Genomic DNA, 26871 nt, shown 5'->3' with positions numbered 1-26871 from the left:
AGCACAGCTGTTCCAAGGCTCACCAGAGACCCAGCGGGGTGCATCTGTCCGTTCATAATCACTTCTCGAAAGAACTGCTTTCTGTCCCTTGACCTCTGGTAACTCTGATAACAGGAAAATAATCTTGGAAAGCAGCCAACGTAAGTACTGAATCAAAGAAAGCTCGGTACTTTAAAGATGTCGAGTGCCACTTCATGGTTGCACCAAAAGAAGACAAAGGGGACTTGGAGAAAATCCAGAGCCAGGCCCCGACACCTGGGACCGCACCCCTCCCCTGTGTGCCGGCAGCTCCAGCCCTACGGTAACCCATCGTTCCTTCGGAGGCTGCGAAGCGTTTTTGCCCCTGAAGTGGTGTCGGCATAGCTCTTGGCTCCCGGGCCAGACCGGAGCTCTGCTGGGCCCGCGTGAGTGGGCGCTCCCCTCGCCGCCCCCTCCCCGTGTGTCCGTGGGAAACGTGGCCCGTCCTTGACGTGACGGAGGCACATCTTTGTTGCTGCCTCACTTCCTCAGCGGCAGCGTGGTGGACGGGGTGGACGGGGTGGACGGGGCCCCTGCTCCCTGGCCACTGCGTGAAGGGTCCGGGCGTTCGGAACCAGGCCCCGGGGAGCAGGGGGTTACGGCTCGAGGCGCGGTGAGGGAGGCGGCGTAGGGCCCCGGGTGCGCGCCTCCACGGTGCTTCCGTGTCTCCAGCTACCCGACCTCGGGGTCAGTGTGTCCGGGTCCCACCGGGGACATTTTGGAACGGAGACTTTGACTATTTCCCCATCCCTGAGGCTGTGACTCTGGGGGTCTGGGGTGAGGAACCTACGAGTTAGTCATGCTTAAGGACCCGTGATTCCAGAAATTACCGTCATCGCCATTCAGCCAATTGGGAAAGTAAGAGCTAGAGATCGAGTGGCTAAGGTGGCATCACCCGGCGGTAAGCGGCGTGCTCCGGGCTCACACGGCCGTGTCCTCATCTGGTGGCTGTCCGGGGCCCCCGCGGTGCCGCTCGGCTTCTTACGGCCTCTGTTCCTCACGGGCCAGTTCTTCAGGAATTGTTCCGTGTGGGTAGATGAGGTTATGATTTTACGGAAGCATGTCTTGCCCTTATTTTTCTGTTTTTGGGAAAAACGAGTCGTATGTCGTGCATTCGCAGTTGGACGCAGCGGGGCCCAGACACCCCTCAGCCCCACCCGACGGCGCGGAGGGCGCAGCGCAGGCCCCTGTCGCGGGTGGCCGCCAGCCCCCCCTGCACGCTCGGCCCCCTCTCTTCTCCTTAGCATCCCTTCTTCCTGGACCGTCAAAGGCCTGAGCCGTTGGCAAAGGTCGTGTAAAGGCCTGAACGCTGGGGGCCCAGGGCCACCACCGGCGTGCGTGAGCGGCCCGGGCAGAGTCCAGGGACATGGGCCCCCGGGACACAGAGCTTTCCGGGCCCGGTTACCCCGTCGCGCCGCGTCTTGTCTGGGAGGGTGTCTGCTTGCTGCATATTCAAGTAAAGTTCACAGTTTCCCTACTTTGAAAAACAGTTTTCTTGGAAATAAAATGACGAGACAGACTTTGAAGCCGAGGAACTGCCGCTTTGCCTCAGGTATTTTTGCTAGAAAACTGATACTTTCATGAATATTTAATTCTTCAAAACTTGGACAAGACGCCTGCTCCTTGGTTGGCGCTCTGGTCCCTGAGGGGGTGACGCGGCCTTAGGTTTCAGAGAAGGGCTCACGCTCCCCTCCACCCCGCGGGTCCTTTCTTGCCACTGTCCCCCCTGCTTCCGTACCGTCTGACTCTTGTGAAAATCACGGCAGAGGCGGAAAGATGCCCCGTGTCCTCGGGCTTCTGACGTCCTCGCCCCCCTGCGTGCGTGTGCAGGGCCTCGCCCGCCGTCACTCCGAGGCAGCCGTGGGGCATCGTTGCGCGGGCGCCTGTTACGGGCTCAGCGGGCACCCGGGCGCCAGGCGCTGGGCTAGGGCGGCGGGTCGCAGGCACCGGCGCGTCCTCTGCCGCGGTCACCGCGACACCGTCGCTTCTGGCGCCCCCGCCCCCCGCACCCCGTGGCGGGACCAGGGGCGGCTGCAAGCAGCGGGGAAGTCGGGCCCTGGGCGTCGGGCGGCCCGGGGTCTGAGCCGGGTTCTGACCCGCTCGCAGCTCTGCGCCCGCACCCGGTGCCCGGCCGGCCCAGGCCGCACCCGCCACCCTGTCTTCAGAAAAGATGTCTCAATGACACATTTGAAAACCGAATCCCCTCGTGAGGACGATTCAGAACCCGGACACGTTGGTTGTCGTCCGTGGCCACAGAAGAGAAGAGGGGACCTTTCTCCCCACGGGTCAGCGCTGAGCACGCTCCCCTCTGTTCTGCAGCTGTGCCTTGCTTAATTCTCCCAAGGATTTTTAATTTATTTCGCTTATTGTCAGAAGCATCTTCCCCCCCCTCCCGCCCCTCCTTTTAGGAAACAAAATTTATTAAAAGAACTGTAATTTAAAAATTCGGAGCACCGCCGGCGTCCTTACTGAAGTGGACGCAAGAAATTTTACTGCAAGAAAGTGTGTCTTGATCCCTGTAGCTGACTTGTCGTGTTCCGTAGTTTTCTCTCTGCCTGCACGAGAAGAATAGCGCCCGTAATGTGAATTTAAATGATACATCAAGCTAATAAATGTGGTTGGCCTAGCAAGTGATAAGCATAACTAATTCAATTTAAATGTCTTTTATATAAAAATAATGAACCAGTGCATTAAAGATTAAGAATGTTAATGCAATTAGCAAAAAATTAGCATTCAATAAAGAAGCGTGTTGCAGTTTGGGGATGGATGATGATACATCATTCGATGATCAGATAAGGACTGAAATCGGGGATACTTTATTCAGCTGATGTATACCTTAAACGTGAAATAAACAGAAATGAAAATGCTTTCTTTGAAGAAACTTTGAGACAACAGCATGTGACGTGTGGCTAGAAGGACGCCCAGGTCCTCGGGGGTTGCGCAGGGGACCAGGGCACGAGGCAGCTTAACCAGGAGCCTTAAAATGTGACGTCCCCTGCCTCCTGGTGGGGGGTGGGGGCAGCAGGTGCGCCGGGAGCGGGGGACCTGGGCGGGAGGGTGACCTTCCCCGGCTTCACAGGTGAGGTGGGCGCGGGGAGGGGGGGGGCGCGTGCAGTGGGGTCACCGCGTGCACGAATGTCAGCGTGCATGTGGGCGCTCTGCTCCTCTGCAGGTGGACGGCAGGCATTCCGACGAGGCAGCCTTGATCCTCCACAGAAAGGGGTTCGACTGCCGCTTCCCCAGCAGAGCCACGGGGCTGCTCTGTTCCACGACCCAGGGAAAGGTGAGCTGAATGGGATTTTCTCAGCCGGCCTCTCCTCCAGAACACGTGCATGCCTGAACGCGACGTCCGTCGTGCCTGGGCCTTTAGTTGCCGGCCCGCGGGGCGTCTTCTCCCACGCCCCCAGCCCTCCTCTCGGGCTCGTGCAGGATCCTGTCGGTGAAGTCTCCGCGGGCCTAAGCAGGTGTTGTAGGAACTACAGCGGGGCAGGGGGCCAGGGAGGCTGCAGGAAGCAGGACACTCACCAGCCCCCCGGGAGAATGCGGATCTCCTGATTGACCCACATCTGCACAGGGCCTCCTGGTGCCGGCCCGACAGTCCTCAGGCTGACCTTGCTGACCTTCCTCCAAGCCTCTCCTTGGAAGGAAACAAACGTCCAGGCTTCGGCCCCCGGCTCTGAGCAGGTCGTGCTCCGAGGACACAGTCGACTGGCACCGGGGCAGGTCTGCCCCTTGGGGGAGCTCAGCGGACCCCGCTCTTCTCCAAAACCTCACAGATACCCTATGCACCAGAATCCAGGGATTCGGTTCCAACCCTACAAATTAGGGTGGGTGTAGGATCTGACAAGGGGGGAAAGGAAAATATAGGAGAGGGTCGAAATCCAAGGGGGACCCTGGGATGTGATGCAGGGAGACACATCAGGATAACTTGCCTGGGTGAGAGTAGGACCTTCCCAGCAACCCCGCAGCCCTCAGGATGAGACTCCCTGGCACGACGAGCCCTCCTCCTAGCGGGCCTGTGTCCTTTCAGTCTTTGGAAAGGAGAGGAACCACGATTGTCAGGTGTTAAGTGTCGAGTAAAGGAGGATATGGATGTTCTTAAAGCTTGCTGGCTTGTAGGTGTTTTCTCTTTTATTGAAAAAAAGCCCCTGCACATGGTAAGTTGTAAGAAATATGGAAGGAGAGTGTAGAGCAAGCCGCCGTCCACCGGTTACCCTTCTCCTGGGTGGTCTGTGCGTCCAAGCACTCCTAGGTGTATCTCCTCTCCCCTACCCCCACCCCCCGTTATCTTTAGAAGGAGACTTTAAATACACTGTTGTCACTCTCCTACTATTTTCCACTGAATAAATACATAGATGTGCTACTAATCTCTCTTCAAAGTGACCTAACTGCAACTTTTTTTTTTTTTTTTTTTTTACCATTTACTTTCTAGATTTCGGTACAGAAGCTTTTCAGCATGTTTACTGTCGCAAGTCTTACACCTTCCTCATTATCCTTGATGCATTCACCTCCAGACGCCCGAAATATAAGCGAGATCAACTTGAGTCCCATGGAAATCAGCACATTCCGAATCCAGTTGAGATGAACCAGGCTTTCAGATTTGGATTGGGAAACAGTTGTCTTTTACGCCCTTCTCGGTTTGACGTGCAATAAGGAAGCACATTATTTTAGCTTCTGGCTACTGTGAGGACATGAATTCTGTGATTATTACTTTTTTTTTTTTTTTTACCAGTACAGAAAGAAAGAAAGGAAAGGAAAAAAAAAAAGCCATGCTCTAGCCAATTTTCTTTTTTTAAGTTCCATCCACGAACCACCACCTTCAGTATGAATCGATGCAACGACGAAGGAAGAAGTGTCTAAAGCAACCTCTCCACAGATTGTATCTCAGGTTAAATGCTAACTAAACTATATCTGTGTTGGGGGTTGTGAAGAGATTGTTACAAGTGTTCATGTTGCCGGTCCTTCATTAGTTTTACAAAAATACCCATTTTTACCAAAACGGAATTTAAAAAAAAAAAAAACAAAAAACTGGTGGGTAAATAGCTAATGGCCAAAATGGTTGCAGTCATTCCTACACAGTAGAAGAATTTCGTGTATTGAAAAATGTGGAAAAGTGCAATCCGTCAACCCTTGCGATCTCTATACATAGTTGATCTCCACACCTTTTTTCTAATGTACCGCTCGACCCCTCCCTTCTCACCCTTTGTACGTCTTTCCAGAAATAGCAGATTTTGAATCATTCAGTAGTAGAAAAAGAGGCATATTTTCATTACTTGACAATGTGGGATAGGTGCAATTTCTTCCATTGTCACTAAAATCGAAGAAGCAATTCCATAGGTACCGTGACCTCTTCTGGGTACCCGAGGTGTCTTTTTACGCGGCTCATTTGAATACAGAGGTTCGGAGAGGGGTTTTTCTATTTTAAAAAAATATAACCATATCAAAATAAATGTGCCTTATTTTTTTATAAGTCTTGTTAGATCTTTTTGGTGTCCATGTTGCTGTCTGAGGAAGCGGGGAGGCGGTGGGGGGCGGGGAGGAGGTGGGTACTTTCTACGGCCCGTGAGGTGCGTCCGTTTTGCCTGCCGACGCTGGCCACGTTCTGCTCTGTTTCATTAAATTTGTGGTGATGTTATTCTAAACATTTGACTATTTGAATGTACTGAGATGTCAGAAAACAAAACAAGGAAGAAAAATACGTTAAAATACGCTGCTGCCAACAAGACTGCAGCTTGACGCTGGGGTTTTGTAACGTGCAAAACCCACACGCTGTTTCCGTTGGACGGGAGGGAGCTCTAGGAAGGAATGCTTTAAGGGGGACCCCGTTTTCAACCCCGCTTATAGGTAGCTCGTCACGATTTACCTTATTAAAGGACACGTGTGCCCAGTGAATTCCAGACTTCTGTACGTGCTCACCTGAGAGTGAGGTTCCAAGCCCATGTGCCATTACCGTACTTCTGATCAGATTTATTTGGGATCATTCTCAACGTGACACTCAAGTAAGAGCGACATTGGAAACACTTAGAATATTCAGTTTTAGGATAGAAAGGATTCATGGAGTCTGTACACTTTTGAAAAAAAAAAAAAAAACGCTCACTGTGTTACCTAACAAATCCAGCATTCACTGATTTTTAAACTTCCTTTTACCTCCTGCCCTTCCAACGTCTTTACAGAGAGAAGTTTAGACCTAACTTCTGTTTCACCACCACGTAGTCTGAGGATCATCTGTGGTTTCTTTTTTGTTATCAAGATGCAGCTCCTAAGATTATCATTATGTTAATAAGTCCATAAACTTTTTTCGCCTTTAATAACTAAGGAAACAATACTAGTGTTGATGCAGATATTATAAGGGAGTAATTTCATGCAATAAACATGTACTGTAAGTTTCCTTCCTCATTTTGGGGCATAACCAACTAAAAGAAGAAAAAAAAAACACTTCCTTTTTGTGGACATCTACAGATGTTTAGGATTGCCAGAAGCAAATCCCAGGAATAAGATGAGTATTTTCATTGCATCTTAAATGTAAAACCTTCCTTTGGGAGTTCACTGTGTCCTGTGGTTAAGTGGATGTGCTTAATCATCCTGGAAATTCTGATCAGTCGAAATAAAAAAAAATCTTGATGCAATAACAGTGGTTTTGCCACTCCTGGTTGTTCGAGGTGGATCTGTCCCAGGTCGGTCGGGGTCTTACTCAGTGTGAGTTGCCACCAGCTGTTCACAGGTAGAGCAGAAATTCTCTTTAAACCAGCAAGTTTCTGCTTTTTATTTTTAGAACAAATCATCAGGGAAATGAAGAGAGGATGCTTTTGCTTTGGGTTGTGGTCAAGAACTGATTAAATAATTTAGTGTCTCTGGCACACACTGAAAACCATAGACTTCAGTTGTGGTCTCGGTGGCATATTTGTTTGCTTAGGTTTTATTACATTTGTTATTGCAGATGTTCAGTTGAGCAAGTAGTTTGATTCCTTTCTGTGATTTTTTTTTTTTTTTTTTTTTATGTTTTGGGGGGAAAATTCGAGCTTTTACCTGCAGTGTTTGAGAACTCGGCATCCTTGTTTTCTTCAAATACCGATTAAAATAAAATGCTGTAAAACGTGTCGTGAAACATTGTAATTACCTTCCCATGTCTTTGTTGTACTTGTGCCAAGTGTTTTCACATTCCTTTGTCCGGAGGAAAATCTTTGCTTTCATTTTGATTATGTTGCTTATCTCGGAATCAAATAGGTTTTGATATTTTTCTCTTGGAAGATTTTATATCTTTTTGGGAATATGTAATATAAGATCTCTAATAAAAGATAAACCTTACCACGTACCTAGGCCTCTGGAGTGCTGCTTACCTCTTACGGTCTTTGGAAGAGTCGGGGGTGGACTAGGGAGGATCTGTCCTTTGTGTTCCTTTACGAATCACTCCTCCTTTGGCCCAGTTCTAGTTGGAACATGCGGTTTGAGAGAACAAGGGGCAGATGGGGGCGGTGGTGAAGTTTGGGGGTGGGTTTGGGGTCGCCTTGGAAGGCGGAGTCCACGGTCGCGGGGGCGGGGGGCCTTCTGGGTCTGCTGGAGGGGCAGGGGTAGGTTCTTGTCGGATTCCATCTATCGCAGGACAGAAATGAGAGTCAAGGCAACACCTGAAGCTAAGAGGATCCCTGTGAGCTGATCCAGAAGGTACGGTGGGTTGGGAGCGTGGGATCCGGGGCTGCTGCCGGCCCGCTGGCAACCCCACCCTGTGTGGGAGCATTCTGGGGGGGCCCTCAGCGGGGGGTGGGGGTGCTGAAAGGTCCCTACGCCAGAGCTTCATAGGGGCTAGGCAGGCGTGAGGCTCGCTGCCTGCAGAGTTTGTGCTCGGTTGTGGTGACCCAGCAAAGAGGCTGCTGCACTTGTAGTCTCTGTGCCAAACTGTAGAAACTTAGAGAATCATCCGTAAAAAATTTCATCAGCAGATGATGAAAATTGCCTTCGGCTCCATAATACTTGATTATTAACATGCCTAAATCATTTGATTGTTAGAACTTGTTAAAGGGGCGCCTGGGTGGCTCGGGTCCTGATCCCGGGGTCGTGGGCCGGAGCCCTGCATCGGTGTCCCTGTGCGTGCGGTGCAGGGCCTGTCGCCCCCTCCCACTCTCCCTGTTGTGCCTTCTCTCTGCCAGATAAATCAATAAAATCTTAAGGAGGGAAAAGAACTTGTCAAGAAAGACGTGACTGTGGACTGTGCTTGCCTGCCTCCTGGTCTAGGTGGCCGCGAGTGGCCGGCCGAGGGGTGGCGGGGGCAGCAAGGCCCTCGGCCCACGGCAGCCCGGGTCAAGGGCAGACGGGGACCCAGGAGGCCGGGGCCAGGTGTACAGTGACGTCCCCCAGGGTCTGTCCTTACCTCTTGGTTTTGCTTTCCTCTCAGTTGTCCTCGTTGCCAGGCAGGGGCTGCACCCGTGGGGGCAACACGGCCACCTGGTGACCCCGGTGGCACAAGAGCACCTGTGACCTCCGGGCAGGTGACCCGGGGTCAGAGTCTCCGCCTGTCGTCTGGCTCGGGTGCTAATGACTGTGGTGAGGACAGAGGTTCAGACACGTGGAGCCACCTGGGTTCCCTGCTTGCGCCCCCCGGAGCAACCGGGATCCTGGGACCAAAGAGGATGGCGGGCGAGGTGGAGTCCTAGGTGGGCGACGTGCGGACATCGCGGAGGGAAAGCGGGTGCACGGCCCGGGAGGAAGCACGGTCGGTTCCAGTCCAGGAACGTTCGGTAGGAGACCAGACGTGAGGTGGTTGTGCAAGGACGCGGGTCTGATTCCGGAGCACACGTGTGTCCCCTGTAGGCCGTTGGGGAGGCCCCCAGGAGGGCAGCCGCCTGCGCGCCCCAGGAGGCTGCTTTCAGCAGGAACCCCTGGCCCCCTGGGGCGCCGTCGGCCGCGGGACAGGCCCACGCGAGGCCAGCTCGCAGGTGCCAGCATCTGGCCCAGCGGCCGCGCCGTCACCTGGAGACGGGCCGAGATGCAGCGTCCCCGGCCTCCCGTCACCCCTGCTGGGTCCCGCTCTGTGCTCTGCAGAGACCCCGGAGGACTCTGGTGCGCACTGAAGCCCAGGCCTAGAACGTTCCTCGGTAGCGGGGTTCCTCTCTGCTCTTCCCCAGCTCTTCTAAATAGCTCTTGGCCAGGACTCCCGTGTCCTACGGTGTCTAGGAGACAGCCCCTAACCCGTCCCTGGTGCCCCCCGCCCGGCCCGGCCACCTTCACCACACGGGCTCTGGCTCTGCCTCCTAACAGCTCATCTACCTCTGACCCTGCCCCCGTAAGGCTCCTTTTTTTCCCACATGGAAGCCAAAAAGGTAAAAATCGAAAAAAATTTCTGTTGAAAATTGTGTGTTTCCCATGATGCTTGGAATAACAGGCTTTTGCCGCGACCGAGAAGCCCAGCCTGGCTTGGGCCCTGCCTTCTGCTTGTCTCTAACTTTGGGAAGGGGGCGGGGGTGTTTAAGAAACCCTTTCCTGACCCAAATCCGCCTTCTCTTCTACCGTTTTCCTGTCGTCTAGGACTCGTAGGGGGTCTCTAACGGGCCAAGATGATGCCTCTTGAGGGCTTTGCACTTACTTGTTCCTTCTGCTTCAAAGTTGTTCTCCAATCTCCCCCTGGCAGGCGCCTTATTATTGTGGTTTGGTTCAGGCGTCATCTTCCCAAGAATCTTCCTTGAGTGGCCAATTTAAACTCGTCCCACCTCCACTCCCTGGGTATTTTTATTACATTGCTGCTTCTCTCCTTAAACAGAGCCAGACTTGAAATGATGTTGTTTGCCTTCCCCACCAGAATATAAGCTCTCCTGAAGGCAAGAACCCCAGCATGTGTTCAGTGTTGCATCCCCCCCACTTAGAACAGCAGGCGTTCAGAAAATATTCATTCGGTAAATGAAAATATATTTACCACCAGTAAATGTTGTGAAAGAAGAATTATAATTTTCAGAATTACAGTTCTTTCAAATCCCTTCCATCTTAATCTGTTCATGTTCTTTTCCTGCTCAGAAACCTTAAGGAAGGCCCCATTACCAGATACTAAAGCATAGAGGTTTCGAGCTGCATTCCTAATCTCCCTGAAGCATGTGACCTCCCTACGGAAGATATTGTCGCAGCTTAACGACCAGCCGTTGGCTCCCGGGCCAATAAACCCTGATTTTATTCATATCCAGATACTCATGAGCTTCAGGAGGTGAATTGCTCTTGATCTAAATGAGTCATGATGATTTCCTCCTCCAGGCTGGATGATGGGTTTAGGAATGGGCATGAGACACAACTTTGGCCAGTGAACTACCATGGCAAGTCAGCTGGGGGCTCCTGGGGGAGACTCCTCCCTCTTCAGAAGGAGAGAGCATCTTACCCGCAGAGGGCAATGGCATACGTGTCGGTGCTGGAGCTGCTGCAGCCTATTTTTGCCACCCTGCAGGGACCAGCCTGAGGACAAAAGCCAACTGGATGACTGAGTGAAAAAAATGAGGAGAGCCCAGGTCCCTGATGATGTTGAGCAGCTAAACGAACCAACCCCAACCTTATTGTCATGTGAAATCATGCCGAATTACTATTTAAGCCATTTTGAGTTTAGTGTTTTGTTAGAGCTGAAAACATTGAAACTGGTGCTTTCCCGAGTGGGTGCATATTTGTGCATATTTATGGGTGCACCGGGTCCTCAGAACACATCCTCTTACTTTGTCTCTACTGCTCCCCCCACCTTGCCTGTTTTGCTCAATGTGTTTAATAAAATATATTTAATACTTTTCAGATCTTGATGTTTGGAATGTCTTTTAAAGAATTAACCAATGTGGGGCATCTGGGTGGCTCAGTCAATTAAGCGTCTGCTTTCAGTTCAGGTCATGATCCTGGGTCCTGGGATTAAGTCCCACGTCAGGCTCCCTCTGCCTCCCACCATCCCCAGCTCATGCTCTCTCTCTTTCTCTCTCTCTCTCTCTCTCTCTCTCAAATAAATAAATAAATAAATAAATAAATAAATAAATCCTTTAAAAAAGTGTCAAGTGAATTAAGGATGTGTACTAGCAACATGCCTGAAGATTGCAGAGCTCCTTTGGCTCGTACACTCAGTGTTTCATTTAACTTCAAATGTGGGATTGGGGCTGGCTCCTGTGTAGCGAGATGAACCTTCCAAATGTCAAACAAAATCTAGGAGGCAGAGGAGAAAAAGACCAAGGGGCTGAGGTGGGAGCCATGAGTTGGTGGGAGTAGACTTTTTTGAAGTATGTCAGCTAATGCTTTAAATATTTTAATATTTTTTCCGAGTAGATGTAGATCATTGAAAGACTATAAGTGAATTTCTGAATCTCCAAACAGGCGAAGGAGGCAAATTGGAATAGTGCTGTTTAAAAGGGCATATTTTAAGGGCTTTGGATGGAGGCTGGTGTTCTTGGCTCATATGCTCCATATAGCTTTCCAATTTTTTTATTCACAAGCTTAGTCTTGGGGCTCATTTTCTGGTCCCAAATCTAAATAGCAATGCTACCAAGCAAGATGTGTCTCTAGAGTCTGGATGTATAAAACTCCTGACTAAAACAAATGGAGCCTTCGTTGGTTGGCTTTCAAAGCATGATCTGAAGTTGCAGTAAGGCCTTTGTTTTGGTATGAAACTCCCCTCTGAGGCAGAATATCAGAGCACTTGCCTTTCTTGGGATGGGTTTCCTTCCCACACACAGGACTGAAATCATTTTGGGCTGCCTGTATGGAAGTGAGCTCTCAGGAAAAACAATTTGACTCATTCGTTTGTCTTCTTAAATGGATTTTTAAAGTGCAGTTAATAAGATTGCTTTGAAGTTAAAATCTATTTTCTTAGGTAAAATCTACAAATTAATCTTCATTGAATTTATGGGGCTCCCCTTAATAGAGCCTGAAGGTAATCTGCTTTAGATTTTGCACTGAGCTTTCAGTAAACATTAACTGAAGTTGTCATTTGGGCAAGGTACCTGTGTGAGGCTCTGAGGGAGAAGGATGTTAGTAGTTTTGCCCTGGGGTCTAGTAAAGGAGAGAAGTCCCGTACGGAGTCAAGATGCCATCTGATCAGAGAGCAAGAGGCCACGATAGCGCTGGCAGCACTGATGATAGATATTTGGTGTACAGGGGAAGGAGCCTTTGCTTCTGTCTGGAGTGATGAGGAGGGAAGGCAGGGAGGTGGCAGGAGCTGAGCTGAGCCTGGAAGGATGTATCACCACCAACTAGGTGTGGGAGAGGAGGTGACACGACACCAACAGCCACCAAAACGAGACATCCCAAATCTGGTGGAAGTTTCATGAAGGAAAAATCACTAGAATTTAACCTGGAAACGTTTTTGCTGGATTTAAAGACTCATTATTATCTGTATCTAAGCTTTGGACCCTACTGAAGAAAATGGATATACGGTAGTATGCCCATGAATATTGATCTGTTGGCACATTGAAGGATACGTGAAAGAAATGTGTGTATCATTTTCAGGAAGCTTTAATGCAACTTCACATAGTTGCCAAAATTGCAAAGAAAAGGACGCCTATGTCTCTGAATGTGTGACACTTATTGTAGCCATGTAGTGCTGGATTAAGGCAATTATAAAACGTTTATTTCATATATGTGAATCTATCGACTCTAGAGCTCTGTAGCATTGATACAGTGAAGACTTCCCGTGTCTAATCTAAGCGTGGACAGAACAATTTCACAGGGGTTTTCATTGTCCACAGTCTACTTCAGGACTGTCTCTAGGGTTTAATTTGTCAACCATAAATTCAGGAATATTTGTCACCTAGATAAGAGGTTAAAGAATTAATGAGACACATTATTAAATACTTTCAGCTTTAAAAGGGTTTAATATTTTAAAGTTTAGTAGAACCTTGTCATAATGCAATCTCTTGGGCCTGTGTCATTGAAACATAATAATTATGAGGTTTTATAATTCAGTAAAAGCTACAGTAGGTGAAAGATTAGCCTACCTTATCCTGAATTCCACCCTATTTGCATGAGGTGAGATGAGTAATGTTTCAACAAAGTTGAAGCCTCAGTTCCTACAGTTTTAACAAGTAGTGGGGAAATGGAACTCCGTGAAGTACAAAATTTCAAATTAGAAGGAGACGCAAGGGGCAGGGTGGCACCAGCAAAAAACGACTGGTCTTTGAAAGTATGCACCTGGCTTCATTAAAATCTCTAGAAATAAACAATGAAAGTGAAAGCTGTTCAATATTTTAAAAGAAACTACCTATTTGAGCACCTGGTGTCAGAGAGCCAGAAGGCTGTAGGAGTTCAGACCTTGCCAGGGTTCCAAAGAGAAGACAAACTGTCTATCTCAGGCATACAGAGCCCCAGGAGCTCAGAGTGTGATGTTACCATCTGTGTGGTTGTGATCATCAGCTACCCAGTAATGTTCATGAAGCAGCAGGGAGGCTCATGGCAGTGGACACATTTTGGTGTGTCTGGGGGCAAGGGGGAAAGAGGGAATCCTAAACGCTGATTCCTTTGTTTCTCTTCCTTTTTTGGAAGGTATGGTAAAAAGTAAAGTAGTGGCAAAATTATATTAAAAAATAATAATAGGGGCGCCTGTGTGGTTTGGTCGGTTAAGCATCTGCCTTCAGCTCAGGTCATGGTCTCAGGGTCCTGGGATCGAGCCCCGTGTCAAACTCCCTGCTCATTGGGAGCCTGCTTCTCCCTCTCACTCTGAACCTTCCCCCTGGCACCCCACTCATGTCCTCTTTCTCTCAGATAAATAAAATCTTTTAAAAATAATAATTGCCAACATTTATTACAGTCTACAATCCAAAGTTAGCTACTGCCTGTTTGTGTCAATAAAGTTTTATTGGAACATAGTGCTACCATTTGTTTACATACTTTACATGGCTGCTATATGGCTACGAAGGCAGAGTTGAGCCATTGTAACGGAGACCACATGGCCCCCAAAGATGAAAAAGTTACTAATGGTCCTTTAGAAGAATAAACCTCTTGTCCATCTGACTATTGAGTCCACTTGATGTGGAATCCTTGGAGTTGTCATTCCAGGGACCATTTTAGTTATAAAAGAGAATGGATGGAGTTCCTGGGTGGTTTAGTCAGTTGAGTGAGGGACTCTTGGTTTTGGCTTGGTCATGATCTCTGGGTCCTGGGTCCCGCAGTGGTCTCCACAGTCAGCGTGGAGTCTGCTCAAGACTCACTCTCTCTCAGTCTCTCTCTCTCTCCCCCTCCCCTGTGCTCATGTGCACACACACACACTCTTTCATAAATAAATAAATAAATAAATAAATAAATAAATAAATAAAATCTTTTTTAAAAAGAGAATGGAAAGTATGGTATCAGTAGTGGAAAGAGCACTGGATTGGGAGTCTGGAAATCTGGATTTGGGGCTCAGCTCTGTCAAAAAGTGGCCACGGGACCTCGGAAGAGTCACTCCACCTCCTAAGAAATCTTTTTTTTTTCTGATCTACTAATTAAAACCACACTGCCAAGTTTCCAAATTAGAAGGTGTCCTAAACACTTCTTTCTGGTTTGCAAAAAGCTATTTTAACAGATGAAACAAAATGCATTTTTACTGGTTCTCCATGGCAACGCTCATAGCCCTTGCCAAGTCACCTTTTGAAGTCCTATTTCTCCATGTATTGGTTATGGCACCTTTGGGTACCTGGAAGTTTGGAATTGGAAATAGAATTATCTGTGTGATGCAAAAATATATTTTGTTTTCTTTTCGTGAACACCAGTGTTCCCTTCCCCTGAAACAACCTAAGCCTGAAGCTTTCTTTGAAGAGGCAGAAGGCTGAAGTTGAAGAGTAATATGAAAAAAATCCTTGAAGGACTATATGAAAACCATTGATTGAGTTTTACCCTATGGATGAGCACCAAAAACTCCTGTACCACATGGCTTCAGACCAGGGGAAGTGCCGTGAACAAGAGAGCCTTCTATTGAAGAACTAACACGAGATCACTGTAGATCTCAAGAAATCTTAATCTGTGGCCTTCTGTGGCTCAAATCAGCCCTGCTGTAGCTTGGCTCTGAAAGAATGAGGGTAAGTTCTGCTTAGGGAAATACAGGTTGCCCTTGTGAGAAGTGCCTGAGCTGTTGCCTTCTGCCAAAAGGAGTTGATGAGAAGACTGGCGTTGGGATCTTTATCTCATTCCGTGATGTAACATGGTGGCCTGAAATAAGAAACATGCTAGTTTGGTGATCCTGTCTTGACTCTTTTCTATTTAGGGTTTGAAGATTTGGAGTGGGAGCCAGGAGGAGATAATTAAATGTAAGTCTTTGAATTCAACCTCAGTCAAGTTTGAGTCTGAGAGAAGCTATATGAATATTTTAGGAACAGCAAAATGTCAGAACTTCATGTGCATCATTTGAAAATGAACTTCCATTTGGTTAATATCAGCTGGGTCTTGGCTAACAAAAGCACTGCAGGTTCTGAGCTTGCTTTGTGTTTACCTCCCCTCATGATCCAAGGCATTGGAGGGGCATTGAGTGGAGGCTCCGCAAAAGATATGTCTGTGTCCTTATTCCGGGAACCTGCAAATGTTACCTTATTTGGGAAAGGGGCCTTTGCAGACATAATTAAATTAAAGGACTTGAGATGAGATCATCCTGGATTATCCGGGTGGGCCCTAAATCTAGTGACAAATGCCCTTAATGAGAGACAGAGTCGAAAACACAGCGAAGAGGAGGCAATGTGGCCTCAGAGGCGGAGGCTGGAATCACGTGGCTGCAAGTCAAACATGCCAAATGCTACCGGAAGCTGGCGCAGTCAAGGAAGGGGTTCTCCTCTGGATCCTCCAGACGGAGTGTGGCCTAGCTGACACCTAGGTTTCAGACTGCTGGCACTCAGAACTGTGAAAGAATAAATTTCTGTTGTTTCAAGTCACCCAGTTTGTAGCCTCAGGAAACTGATATAGTTCTCAAGACACATTTATCCAAGCCGTCCCGCCCTCTGGAGAAGCGCACAGGGATGCTCCAGTCTCCCCGGGGTCCTGCCAGAAAACAGAGGGCTACGGGATTACGCTGATTTGTGACAGACATGGCACTGGGCCAACATGAGCAAGGCGCAACAGCAGACAAGAAGCCTTCGGTATTTGATTCATTTTCTGGGATGACTTACCCACTGGCAGTTCAGAAGACAAGTTGGAATAAAAACAAGAAGATGTTTTCACTGATTTGCCACCATTTACCACAGAATGTTACTCATCTAGTTCCAATCAATTTGAGTAAAGTCTTTTCAAGATGAAATCGCTGGATACTTGTCAATAATAGAGACTATGAATAATTTTCACTTCTCAGGAACTTCTAATTTTTAGAGCACTTCTAATACTCAGACCAATTTGCACCCTCTCGTTTCACAATAACTCTGTGAAGCAGGTCCGACAGGTATGGTTATGGATCTTTCAAAGCGGAGCATCTTAACGCAGGAGAGCTAATGAAGGAAGCTAGATCGGAAGATTATTTATCCTGATCCAGTACCCTGCTCATCAGCTCATTCTTTAGGGAATAACTGCACTTAACAGAGACTTGACAAATTGGCACCATATTTACCTGGAGATGTCCTTGCATGAGACCAGGAAAAAAAAAAAAGTTTTAAAGAATAAAAATAGAGGGGATCCCTTAGCACCTGCCTTCGGCCCAGGGCATGATCCTGGAGTCTCGGGATCAAGTACCATGTCAGGCTCCCTGCATGGGGCCTGCTTCTCCCTCTGCCTATGTCTCTGCCTCTCTCTCTGTGTGTCTCTCATGAATAAATAAAATCTTAAAAAAAAGAAAAATAGATTTTTCCTATCACATGACAAAACATATGTATGAAGTATATACATGTGCCCTACATAGAATATGATAAAGATTGTTTTCACATTGGTGGTAAAGAAGTAGATCACTCAATAAATAGTAGTGTTTGTTTGGAGAAAAATAAAATTGCATATCTACCCCAAATGCACATAAAATCTTCTGCAGATGAAAGATTTAATTGTAAAAATTAGGACTATAAATACAATAGAAGAAATGTAGGAAAATATCTTAAATTACTTGAGAGCAAAGAAAGTCTTTCTATGCATGGTATGAACTTGAGAGCAAAAACACAGACAAATTTGATTATAAAAGTTAAAAATCAGGCAGCCCGGGTGGCTCAGCAGTTTAACGCCGCCTTCAGCCCAGGATGTGATCCTGGAGACCTAGGATCGAGTCCCACATCGGGCTCCCTGCATGGAGCCTGCTTCTCCCTCTGCCTGTGTCTCTGCCTCTCTCTCTCTCTCTCTCTCTCTCTGTGTGTGTCTCTCATGAATAAATAAATAAAATCTTAAAAAAAAAAAGTTAAAAATCGTATGGCCAAAGATGCCATCAATAAAGTTAAAAGAAAAAGAAAACAATATACAGTGGTAAATATTTGCAATATGTGTGTTACAAGTGTATTCAACACCTTTGGAGCTATTTATTCAAGTAGGGGCTGGATGCTGTAGCCAGAGCTGGGAACTGACCACTGAATAAGACAAGGGCATGCGTGACCTCGTGGAACTTGTGATCCAGTGAGTGAGGAATCCACGCTGAACGAGTACCTTTGAGTGTGCTGAGTATTATAAAGGTCAAGTCTGGATGCCATGGGGAAGTATGACGTGGGTGAGTATGGACGGACAAGAGTTAACATCTCTAATGTATAATAGAGAACTCGTGAAAGTCAAAGAGAAAAATATTAGTCTAGAAAAATTGATAAAGGGTATGTATTGGAAATTCCCAAGGAAAGACATATAGCCCACCAATAAACATGTGAAAAGATATTTCTCTTCATGAATAATCAAATGTATGCAGACCAAAGGTATATATAACGTTTGACGTCTCAGATTATCAAAGAATAGAACGAGTACAATAAAAACTGTTAGTGATGAGATGTAGAGAATTGGGCGCTCTCACGTATTTCATAGAAATCATAGAAAATCTGAAATGCATATCAACATTTGCTGTTTAACAATCTGTTATCCTGTCTAGTATGTTATGGACTGAACATTTCTGTCCCCCCCACCCTGAAGTTCATATGTTGGAGCCCTAACCTCACAATGTGACGGTATTTGGAGACGGGGCCTGTGGGAGGTACTTAGTGTTAGATGAGGTCATGAAAGTCGAGGCCCGTGATGGGATTAGTGCCCTCCTGAGAGGAGACACCGAGAGGTTGTTGTCTCTCCCCTCACAGGCACGCTTTGCGGAAAGGCCACATGTAGAGCCTCATGCAGCAACTGATGGGGAGCGTCTTACGTGCAGACATGAGAGTACGTCTTAAGATATTTTGTTAAGTGGAGAATTATAGCTCAATATGTACAGCACGATGCATTTATGCAAATGATGTATATAAACACATATATACATTTTTATGCGACCATTTATTACCTGCTACAGGGTGCCAAGTACTGTGCTCAGCACTTAGCATAATTTGTCATGTTTTCCGCGGTATAGCCCCATGTAGTAGGCAGTATTATTATGGCTGTTGGACAGATAAAATACTGAGAGTTGAGGTTAATTTGCATAGTCACATGGGAATAAGTGTGCAAAAGCGGGAATAAGTGGCAAAGTGGGAATGTGAATCCGAGCTTTTAACTATTACACTCAACATGGATGTTCAGGAAGGCCAAATACCAACAGTCACTCTTGTAGAACAGGGATGAGAACAGGGATGGAACTGGGGATGCCTTTAACTTTTCAACATTGTTTTATTATGTTTACTGGCAATATGGGATTATTGTTAAAACTTCAAAGGTACTTCTGTTTTTGGAAGAAAAAGAATGTGTGAGATAATTCCGTGACCTTTGCCTCTCCATGAAACGATGTTTACTGTCAGTAAACTGTTGGTTGCTGTCGCATTAATGCAAAATACATTGAAAACTGTCATTTAGGATCATTTCTTAATTAAGCTGCTGTCAGAGTATCAATTCAGTTTATAAAAGAAGGAAAGAAAGCTTTCATATAAACTATTTTTCTATAAGACTCGCGAGACAGGGAAAACTATAAAATGTCAAAGCTTGGAGTAACCACCACGGATTCCCCTAAGTTTGCGTTAGTCAAAGGGATATGATTTTCCTGCCAAGTCATTTGATGAGCGTAGTTGTGACTTGTGACAACTACGACTTGTGACTTGTGACTTGTGAAAACAGGTGTACAATGGAAATACGTTAGATCGAATTAACTTGAAGTTTTGGATTTAAATCTCGGCCGGCCCTTTTACTGCCGAGTTCATTAAATAGCCAGTTATTTACTCTCTTGAAACCTTGCTTTCTTCATATTTAAAATGAGGATGTCAGTCCCTAACTTTTTGGGTTTACATACATTGGATCTTCTAGAATGTTGCCAACCACTTAGGTGCTTAATAAACATTGGCCGTATCTGTGGAGCTACGATTTAAGCTCTCAAGTAGAGAGTTAAAATTGGTCACCTCGGATTTTTCTGTCCTCAGCTACACGAGTCCAGAAGGAAGGTGGTTTTCTCCCACTCACTAGCAGAAGCCGGCGACAGCACCATCCGGACTGGATGTTCATCACTATGGTAACAACCGTGGTCTCCCTGCTTCCTGCTCAGTGTTTATTCTCCTCTCTTTCTCTCTTCTCAGAGCCAGACTCAGCTCTATGGCTCCCACTCAGAAGTCCTTTTGAAAAGAATAGACAAATTATAGCAAATGGAAATTGAACATAATCTCCTTTTCCCTCAAAGTAAGATCCTGCTATAGTACTTCTTTTTTTTTTCTTTTTTCTTTTGGTAAAAGGAGTCTAAATATGGTACTTCCATCCTTGTAACAACACAAGATTACCTCATTTGATGAAAATACAAGCAGGAGACAAGAGTTTTGATTCTCGCTTAATCCTGATGGATTCGCTGAGTGCTCTTTAAGGCCCTAACCTAGGAGCATTCATTCCATTGAAGGGACTGTGAGAGCAAAGACACAGATCCAGGAACACCCGTCACTGCGTCCGAAGGTCTGCAGGTTGGCTGGCTGAGTTGAAAAAGAAGGTTGACACAGGTGAGGCGTGGGGTATAAAGCTGGAGGCTAGTCTGGGGCCATGTTGTCAAAGAGTAGATACTACCAATCTTGCTAGTTTCTGGAAGGAAGCCATCTCGCGTTGTTCCAGTTTTCTCCGCCAAGATACCCAGAGTACTGGACTCCCTGTGTCTCTGTGATCCCCGCATCTGCAAGAGACCCGAAGTAGAGAAACTCCACAGTATTTGGTCTTAAGCAGTATACCTCCACTTATGGCCCTGGGTGCAATGCTTGCGCTTGCATCAATTATTTTCTTCTTGGCTGCTAGTTTCTGAGAGGCAAATCTATGCAGATTATTGTTTGCACAGGAAAAAAATATTTTTTGCAAACATTAAGCTGACATGTTTTTTTTCACTCCCAGAAATCATGTTGCTGGATGGCTCTACACTTATTAAATCAGTGGGCTTCATCATTTCACAGGAGGTTGGAACAGAGAAGTCGTTTCTTGGCCTTCAGTGGGAAAACATATTTTTAAAAATTCATAGTGAGACCATAGTATTGAAATCCAGGCTTTGTTGCGAGGGGGGAAAAAAAAGTTTAAATTTGCCAAAATTCCTTTTATAAATCAAATCCTAAGCCTAAGGAATCTAGGTCATTGAATTTTATTATTAGCCGTAGTATAGAGGACTGACATGGGCTTCAAGGGTCATTTCCACCTTAGAGGGACACGGAAAACCCTTCATGTTTCTGAGAGGAGGTGGCTGGGAGGAGAAAGAAGAAATACACGTCATTAGACATGAATATCCCAGCAGTCGGGCCCCCTTGGGGTTGCACTTTGGTGGATTATGTGGTGGAAACATGTTCCAGAACAGTGGGCTTCTCCTAGCGTGTATTACATCCCCACAGTTGGCATGACACTACGTCTAACGTGGTGCCAGACAGGATTTTAGAAATGGCTGAGGGAGGTGTCTAGGGGGCTGAGCTTTAGGTATCACCCCATTTCTTCCTCACCTGATCCCTGGCAGAGATGGGAAAGGAAGGAGGCGGTGGAGCCCAAGCGTCAGACAGAAGGCCTGCACGTGTGACCTACCGCTGGGGCCATGACTTCAGCGACAGGGCCCGTGTGCCCCAAAGGAACGGAGGAGGAGAGGCATGGTTCAGCGGACACCACCACTGTCACACGGGCGGCAGCCAGACAAGTCGCAGCAGGTCGGAGCCCAGCAAGGATCCAGGGGATGGCGCGTGATCCTGGGGACATTTCATTTGCGGTACGTGCTCACACGCCAGGGCCCCTTGATGGCCAGAGGTCACCCTGGGCGGGAAAGAAAGCAGAACGATACTTAGAGCCAGACCAAGTCTTGAACTCTCCAAGGCTCAGGCAATTTTAGATAACAGCTACATAGAGGGTCAAGAAATTTTATTTGTACTCAGTGTGTGTAATTTTGAACCGTCTACAGCAAGTATTGTTGACCCCACAGAGAGCCTGTTGGAGGGCCTCTGGAGGAGCCACCGGACGCCTACCCTTAAATAACAGAAAAATTAGCCGCTCCTAATGGTTGACCTAAGGATGTGATCGAATTGGGATCCTAGCATCTCACGGTTAAGGGAGATTTTTCAGTTTAACCGTCTAGTTAACCTACACCAGTTAACCTAACCAACCCGTGCCGTGGTGTGCCATGTTGACTGGAGCTCCCGCGAGCCAGCCTACCCCGGCGGATATGGATTTCAAATAAAAGTGGTTGCTGCTTGAGCCCACTGGTTTCCGTGGGGCTGTGCGTCGTGGGGCTGCTGGCCACACACGGAGCAGAGAGGACTGGCTTACAAGAGAATCTCGAGGTCCTGTGCCTTACGTGCCTCTGGATCCTCTGCGTTGGAATCCCCTTAAATGTGTCCAAATGCAAGTTGTGGGACCCTCCCCTTTCTCCCCTTTCTCTACCGAGTCACACATCTCCAGGGATGGGCTCGGGTTCCGCAGTTTGAGTAGCCCACTTGCTCTGTGGCCGTCGGGCCGCGGGGCTCTCCACCCCCCCATTTAGGAGCCGAGGGAGCTGAGGCCCGGGCCACTCCAGCGTTGGTGGCAGAGCCAAGACCGTGCCCGATGATGCTCGTTGGTGGCTCATTGACGCAAGGAGTCAGGGTCTATACACAGATGCGGGAGGGGACGGGGCTGCTGGGGGTAGGGCCGCTGGGGCTGCGCCCACCTGGCTCCTACGGGCTGGTGCGCTCGTGGTCACGCGCTGCTCCTTTCTCCAAGACTCTCCTGGAGTTGTTGTTCGTGTGGTCATCGCCCACGTGGATCTGAGCAGGCCGGTAAACTCTTCAGCCAGGACCTACGCTCTCAGCCCAGTGACACAAGAATTTCAACCATCAGCACATCCCAGTGATGAGGTTCTAGAAGAACAGACTCCTCACCCAAACCCACTCCCGACTCCGCCTCGTACTGACTGGGAAGGGGACTCCCTGCATTGTGGGAGAGGTACCTGGGGACCCGGACCCAAGACCAGTTGTCCACCCACTAATGTCACTTCTTCCTATTTGACAGCCCCACTGAGGAATGCTCATCCCACGTCAGCCGACTGTTTCTATTACACTTTCCCCGAGAGGAGAGGTTAGACTTTCAGTCCAGACATTGTTTCTTTTCGAAGAGGCGACGGTTGCCGTGAACCACTTGCTGTCCCTGGAGGCCCGTTTAGAGCCTCTCCTCCCTGGCCCCGGCCGCAGCGCAGACTCTGCCCCGACGTCACCAGCGGACACTCCCTCCGTCCCATCCTCCACGGGTGCCTTCTCATGTCTCGGGCTCTTCTGCAGCCTGCGGCCACCTGCCCACTTGCATGTTCATGCACTCTCTTATGTTAGCATCGGCATGGAGCCAACGAGCCTCTTAAGAGACAGTCATAAAGTCACATTTTTTCCTCTTACAACTACTGCAGCAAACGCACTTCAAGGACATGTTCTCTGTCCCTGGATGAAGTCACACACCAGGAAAAAAAAAAAAAAAAGAAGAAAAAAACCTTTTATTTCCAGAGTGGTGTCAACTCTGCCATCTGGATGTCTGTTGAGTCAAGGCTTCAGAGTTGGTGGGACGCTCTATCCTCCTGGCCTCAGCCGTGGCCTGGCAGACCCGGGATGGGAAGGAGAGCAGGCTGTGAGGGCCCTGACCCTGCTGGCTCTTCCCCGCCCTCTCCCCAGCTCCCAGGGACATGAGAAAGAAGAGGAGAGAAGGGTTGCCACCAGCCTGTGGGAGCTTGAGTTGACTTTGAGAGTTGACTTTGAGAGTTGACTTGACTTGAGAGTTGAAATGTCCTGGGACATTTCCTGGCTTCTTGGGGGCCATCCATCACTGATGACCTCTCGCTGACCTTTGCCTCGGTGTGGGCATGTGCTCTTACTCATCACTAGGCCTTCCCCTCTCACCCCCCGGAGCCCCCGGGGGGTCTCATAGCTCATCTTCTCAGAGTTAACTTGTCCATTCCTCAGGCACGAGTTTCGTGCTAGCTTGATGTCCGAGGTCGGCCTGAGGCTTCAACTGCTGGGCTACTTTGAGCCCCAAACTAGACCTGAAGAAACGAAACACAGGAGAAGACAGGGAAAAGTCACACCGATGGCTCTCCTGGCTTGGAGAAGGCACAGGCCGCAGGGAGGGACGAGACCCAGCACGGTGGCAAATCTCCCTAGAGAGGCGCTTTTCTCTAATCGCTTTTCCCCACGTGTTCAATTTCAACCATTTTAGACCCCTCTTTTGAGAAAGGCCAAACTGGATTTGAACCACGTCCATCACAATTCTTGCAGGGGCAGTCCTGTGCATCTTTTTTTTTTTTTTTAGATTTTATTTATTTATTCATTCAGGAGAGATACAGAGACACAGGCAGAGGGAGAAGCAGGCTCCCTGTGGGGAATCTGATGTGGAACTCGATCCCAGGACCCCAGGATCATGACCACTGAGCCACCCAGGCATCCAGTGTTTTTTGTTTGTTTGTTGGTTTTGTTTTGGGTGAGCTTTCTGGGACTGGGGGATATGGGCAATGGGTGGGCCTTCAGAGGCCTACAGGGACTGAGCAGTTCCCAGCTATCGTCTTAGAGCTCAGGCTCAACCAAGACTAAGTCCCATTTTGCCTTCCTGGTCAGTTGGCACCTCTGTGCACCTGGGCGTGGGGTGTGAGGACATAACCTGGCAGGGCTTCTCCACCTGTCTCTTTATGTTTGGGTCCTTCTTTCCCCTTCCTCCTCTTACGTGCTTCCTCTTGCAAAGTCAACCCCACAGAACCCATCTTGGACCATTATTCGTTCCTTGATTCTGTAACTCACCTCAGTTTGATATTTCTTTGGTCAATATCTCCCTACCTCCCCCCCACCCCCAAACCGGAGGAGTTTTAGCTTCTGTTCCCACCGACCGTTCAATTCAAGACTGCTATGAAGAGGTAAGAGTCTTGGTTCTTAGAAAGGAACGTCAGCGAAGTTTTTCCAATACCCTGGGCTCTTGGTCCCCCAAGCACTTGCCCTCCAGTCCTTGCACAGATTCTTGCTCGCTTCAAGGGAACCCTGCCTGCTTGTAGGCACCGAGAGACATGGCTGTTTGTTGCCCACGCAAGTGTGGCATCGAGCACTAAAAGGGATCATGCTGTGAACTCCATTCGCTAGTTGTATTTCAGCTTGTATGTACATATTTTTTTCCACTTCTTTACGTGCTGTAGAAGAACAAACAAAAACGAACATTAAAAAATGACATTGGAAAAAATAAATAAATAAAAATGAAAAACGACTTTGGTAAAACAACACAAAGCAAGCAGAGCCATTTTTTTTTCAGACTAAGATTTTTTTTTGAAGTATTTTATTTACTGTTGAAAAGAAACTAATAGAAATAGATTAAAATGATGTAGATGCAGAGCTAGGAAGATATTAAAATCAACACACTGCATTATATTGTTATCAGTGATTTATTTGGCCCTGTGACAAATGTTATAAATGTTTCAACTTTCCTCTAGACCCTAAAAAGAGTGTTTCTTGTTCACATTAGACTGATATACTTTGGAAAATAATTTGAATTTAAGAAGCTAAATATTTAGAACAATTTTGATTAGATTGTATATTAAAGAGGGTTTATATATTCATCATTAGTAATTCCCAATCTAATATTGCCAATGAGGAAACTCTGAACAGCTGCCATCCAGAATTCTAAAATATCACTCGTTGATAAATGTGCAACATAAGCACCATAGCTCAACAAAATGAAGTGCAATTTTCTCTTCAGTCAGAGAAAAGAGCAAGTTCAAGATTGGTTATGCATTAAACAGTCCATTTGGGGAGGCTAATTAGAGAGAGAAGACCTTGAAATAGAAGTCATCAGAAAAAGCTAGCAGATGAGTATTTCAGAGACTTAATTTGTCCTTTGTCACAGGCAAGAACACCTGTGAAAAGCGCAAGTTGCCCTCATCCAAACTCTGGTTATAAGGTTCACAAGGTTTTCTAATCCTAGAGAGGAAAAAAAGAAACCCAAACCCAAATCACGTGGTAACAGTCCATGAGACTGTCTTTAGGGGTACTAGAGCCTTTTGAGTTTTAGGTTTCCAAATTGGTATAACAGGCCTACAAATTAAGTGCCCCCCCCCCCAAAAGACATGAGCACAGAATTTGGAATTTTCTCTCCTCCCCAGGACTTTACAAGGACAGGGAATGAATAGGGCGTATGGTGTTAAGACCATCACATTTCCAACAGGAAACATAACGTGAAAAAAAGGCATCTGAATTCTAAGTCACTTAAATGCCCTCGGATCAGTGTAACTCTCATTCCCCCCATAGGACAATGCTCCAAAACTGCCCCAGTCCCATATCACATAGTGTTTTCTTGTAGTACATTAATCAAGGGCAGGAAAGAAGTAATTCTTGTGGAAGTTGGAATCATGTTAGTATCATTAATGTGCAAATTTCCCAGAAATTTTAGATGGAAAATTTAGATAACACATTTGTGTTGGATGTTAGAAACCTTCCAGAAGGTTTCTCAGTATTTTCACATAAAAGGGAAAAAAAAAAAATGTTTCATGAAGAAAAGGGTAAGGGTGTTGATTGTCCATGATGAGGGGTATCTACCAGAATTTGTGACCACTCATGAAATGTCTCTGAGCAGACTGTCCTAGGCCTGCCTTTTCTCAGGAATGGACAAAATGCCCTCAAGAAAAGACCAGAATCTTAAATTAAGAGTTTTTTTTTTTCCCTTAGAGACCATTTTCTGAAGCATAGGCAGCCCGGGCCTGAGGCGAGCTAGGCCAGAAGTTCAGCTCCTCAACTTTATCCGTGTCAAAAACTCTCAGATGATCTATTAAAATCTAAAGCCGTGTATCTGCTCTTCAGAAAAACTATTTTTATTGTAAAACAAAACAAAACAAAACAAATCAGTATTGCTCTTCCTGAGCCAGTAGCAAGGCTAAGGAGGCCCCTCGTGGCGATTACATAGTGAGGCTTCGTGCCAGCCGACCTTGCCCACTCCTCTCAACCCAGGCAGGCAGCACATAGAGGCTGCAGGGTTGCTGCTGGGTCGTTCCAGGCTGGACTCTCCATCTCTCCCCCAAGGCTTCCTCACCTTGGTAGGGAAAGGAGCTTCATCCCAACAGGCGAAGTATCCTGTTGACCTGAGGAGATTACCGCAAGTATATGCTTCTTGGAAAAAAAAAGCTCCAGATCTCCTCAGCCTGTGATCTCACTCATGTGAATCACCTCATTCATATTTAATTACCACAACCCGAGAAGATATTCAAACTATTTGACAATCAGTCACCTTGATGGATAATTCGAATGGCATCGTGGAATATTGTGGGCGCAGGGTCCTGGAGGCCTTTCTGTCTTTGATGGGAAGATTGCAGACGAGGCGAGGAGGGGCCATCAGGAACCCCAAGGGCCTAGGGCAGTGCTTGTTTACCAGCTCGTACTGAGAAGTTCAATATTTTAACAA

The 26871-nt window shown here is 47.3% G+C and overlaps 1 protein-coding gene across 1 annotated transcript in view; it reads left to right on the top strand.

The window, feature by feature from the left end:
• Window positions 1–7330, top strand: part of MAN2A1 (mannosidase alpha class 2A member 1) — a 162037-nt gene extending 154707 nt beyond the window's left edge. Inside the window, exons 21-22 of the mRNA XM_077861780.1 lie at window positions 3191–3301; window positions 4451–7330. Of these exons, the coding sequence (XP_077717906.1) occupies window positions 3191–3301; window positions 4451–4603 (264 nt within the window). The 3' untranslated portion in view covers window positions 4604–7330. The remainder of the gene's footprint in view (window positions 1–3190; window positions 3302–4450) is intronic.
• The last annotated feature ends 19541 nt before the right edge of the window (window positions 7331–26871 follow it).

The sequence above is a fragment of the Canis aureus genome, chromosome 2 (genome assembly GCF_053574225.1).
Source record: "Canis aureus isolate CA01 chromosome 2, VMU_Caureus_v.1.0, whole genome shotgun sequence".
Classification (NCBI taxonomy): Eukaryota; Metazoa; Chordata; class Mammalia; order Carnivora; family Canidae; genus Canis; species Canis aureus.
The sequence above is the reverse complement of the archived record's forward strand: the minus strand, read 5'-3'. Positions and strand labels throughout refer to the sequence as shown.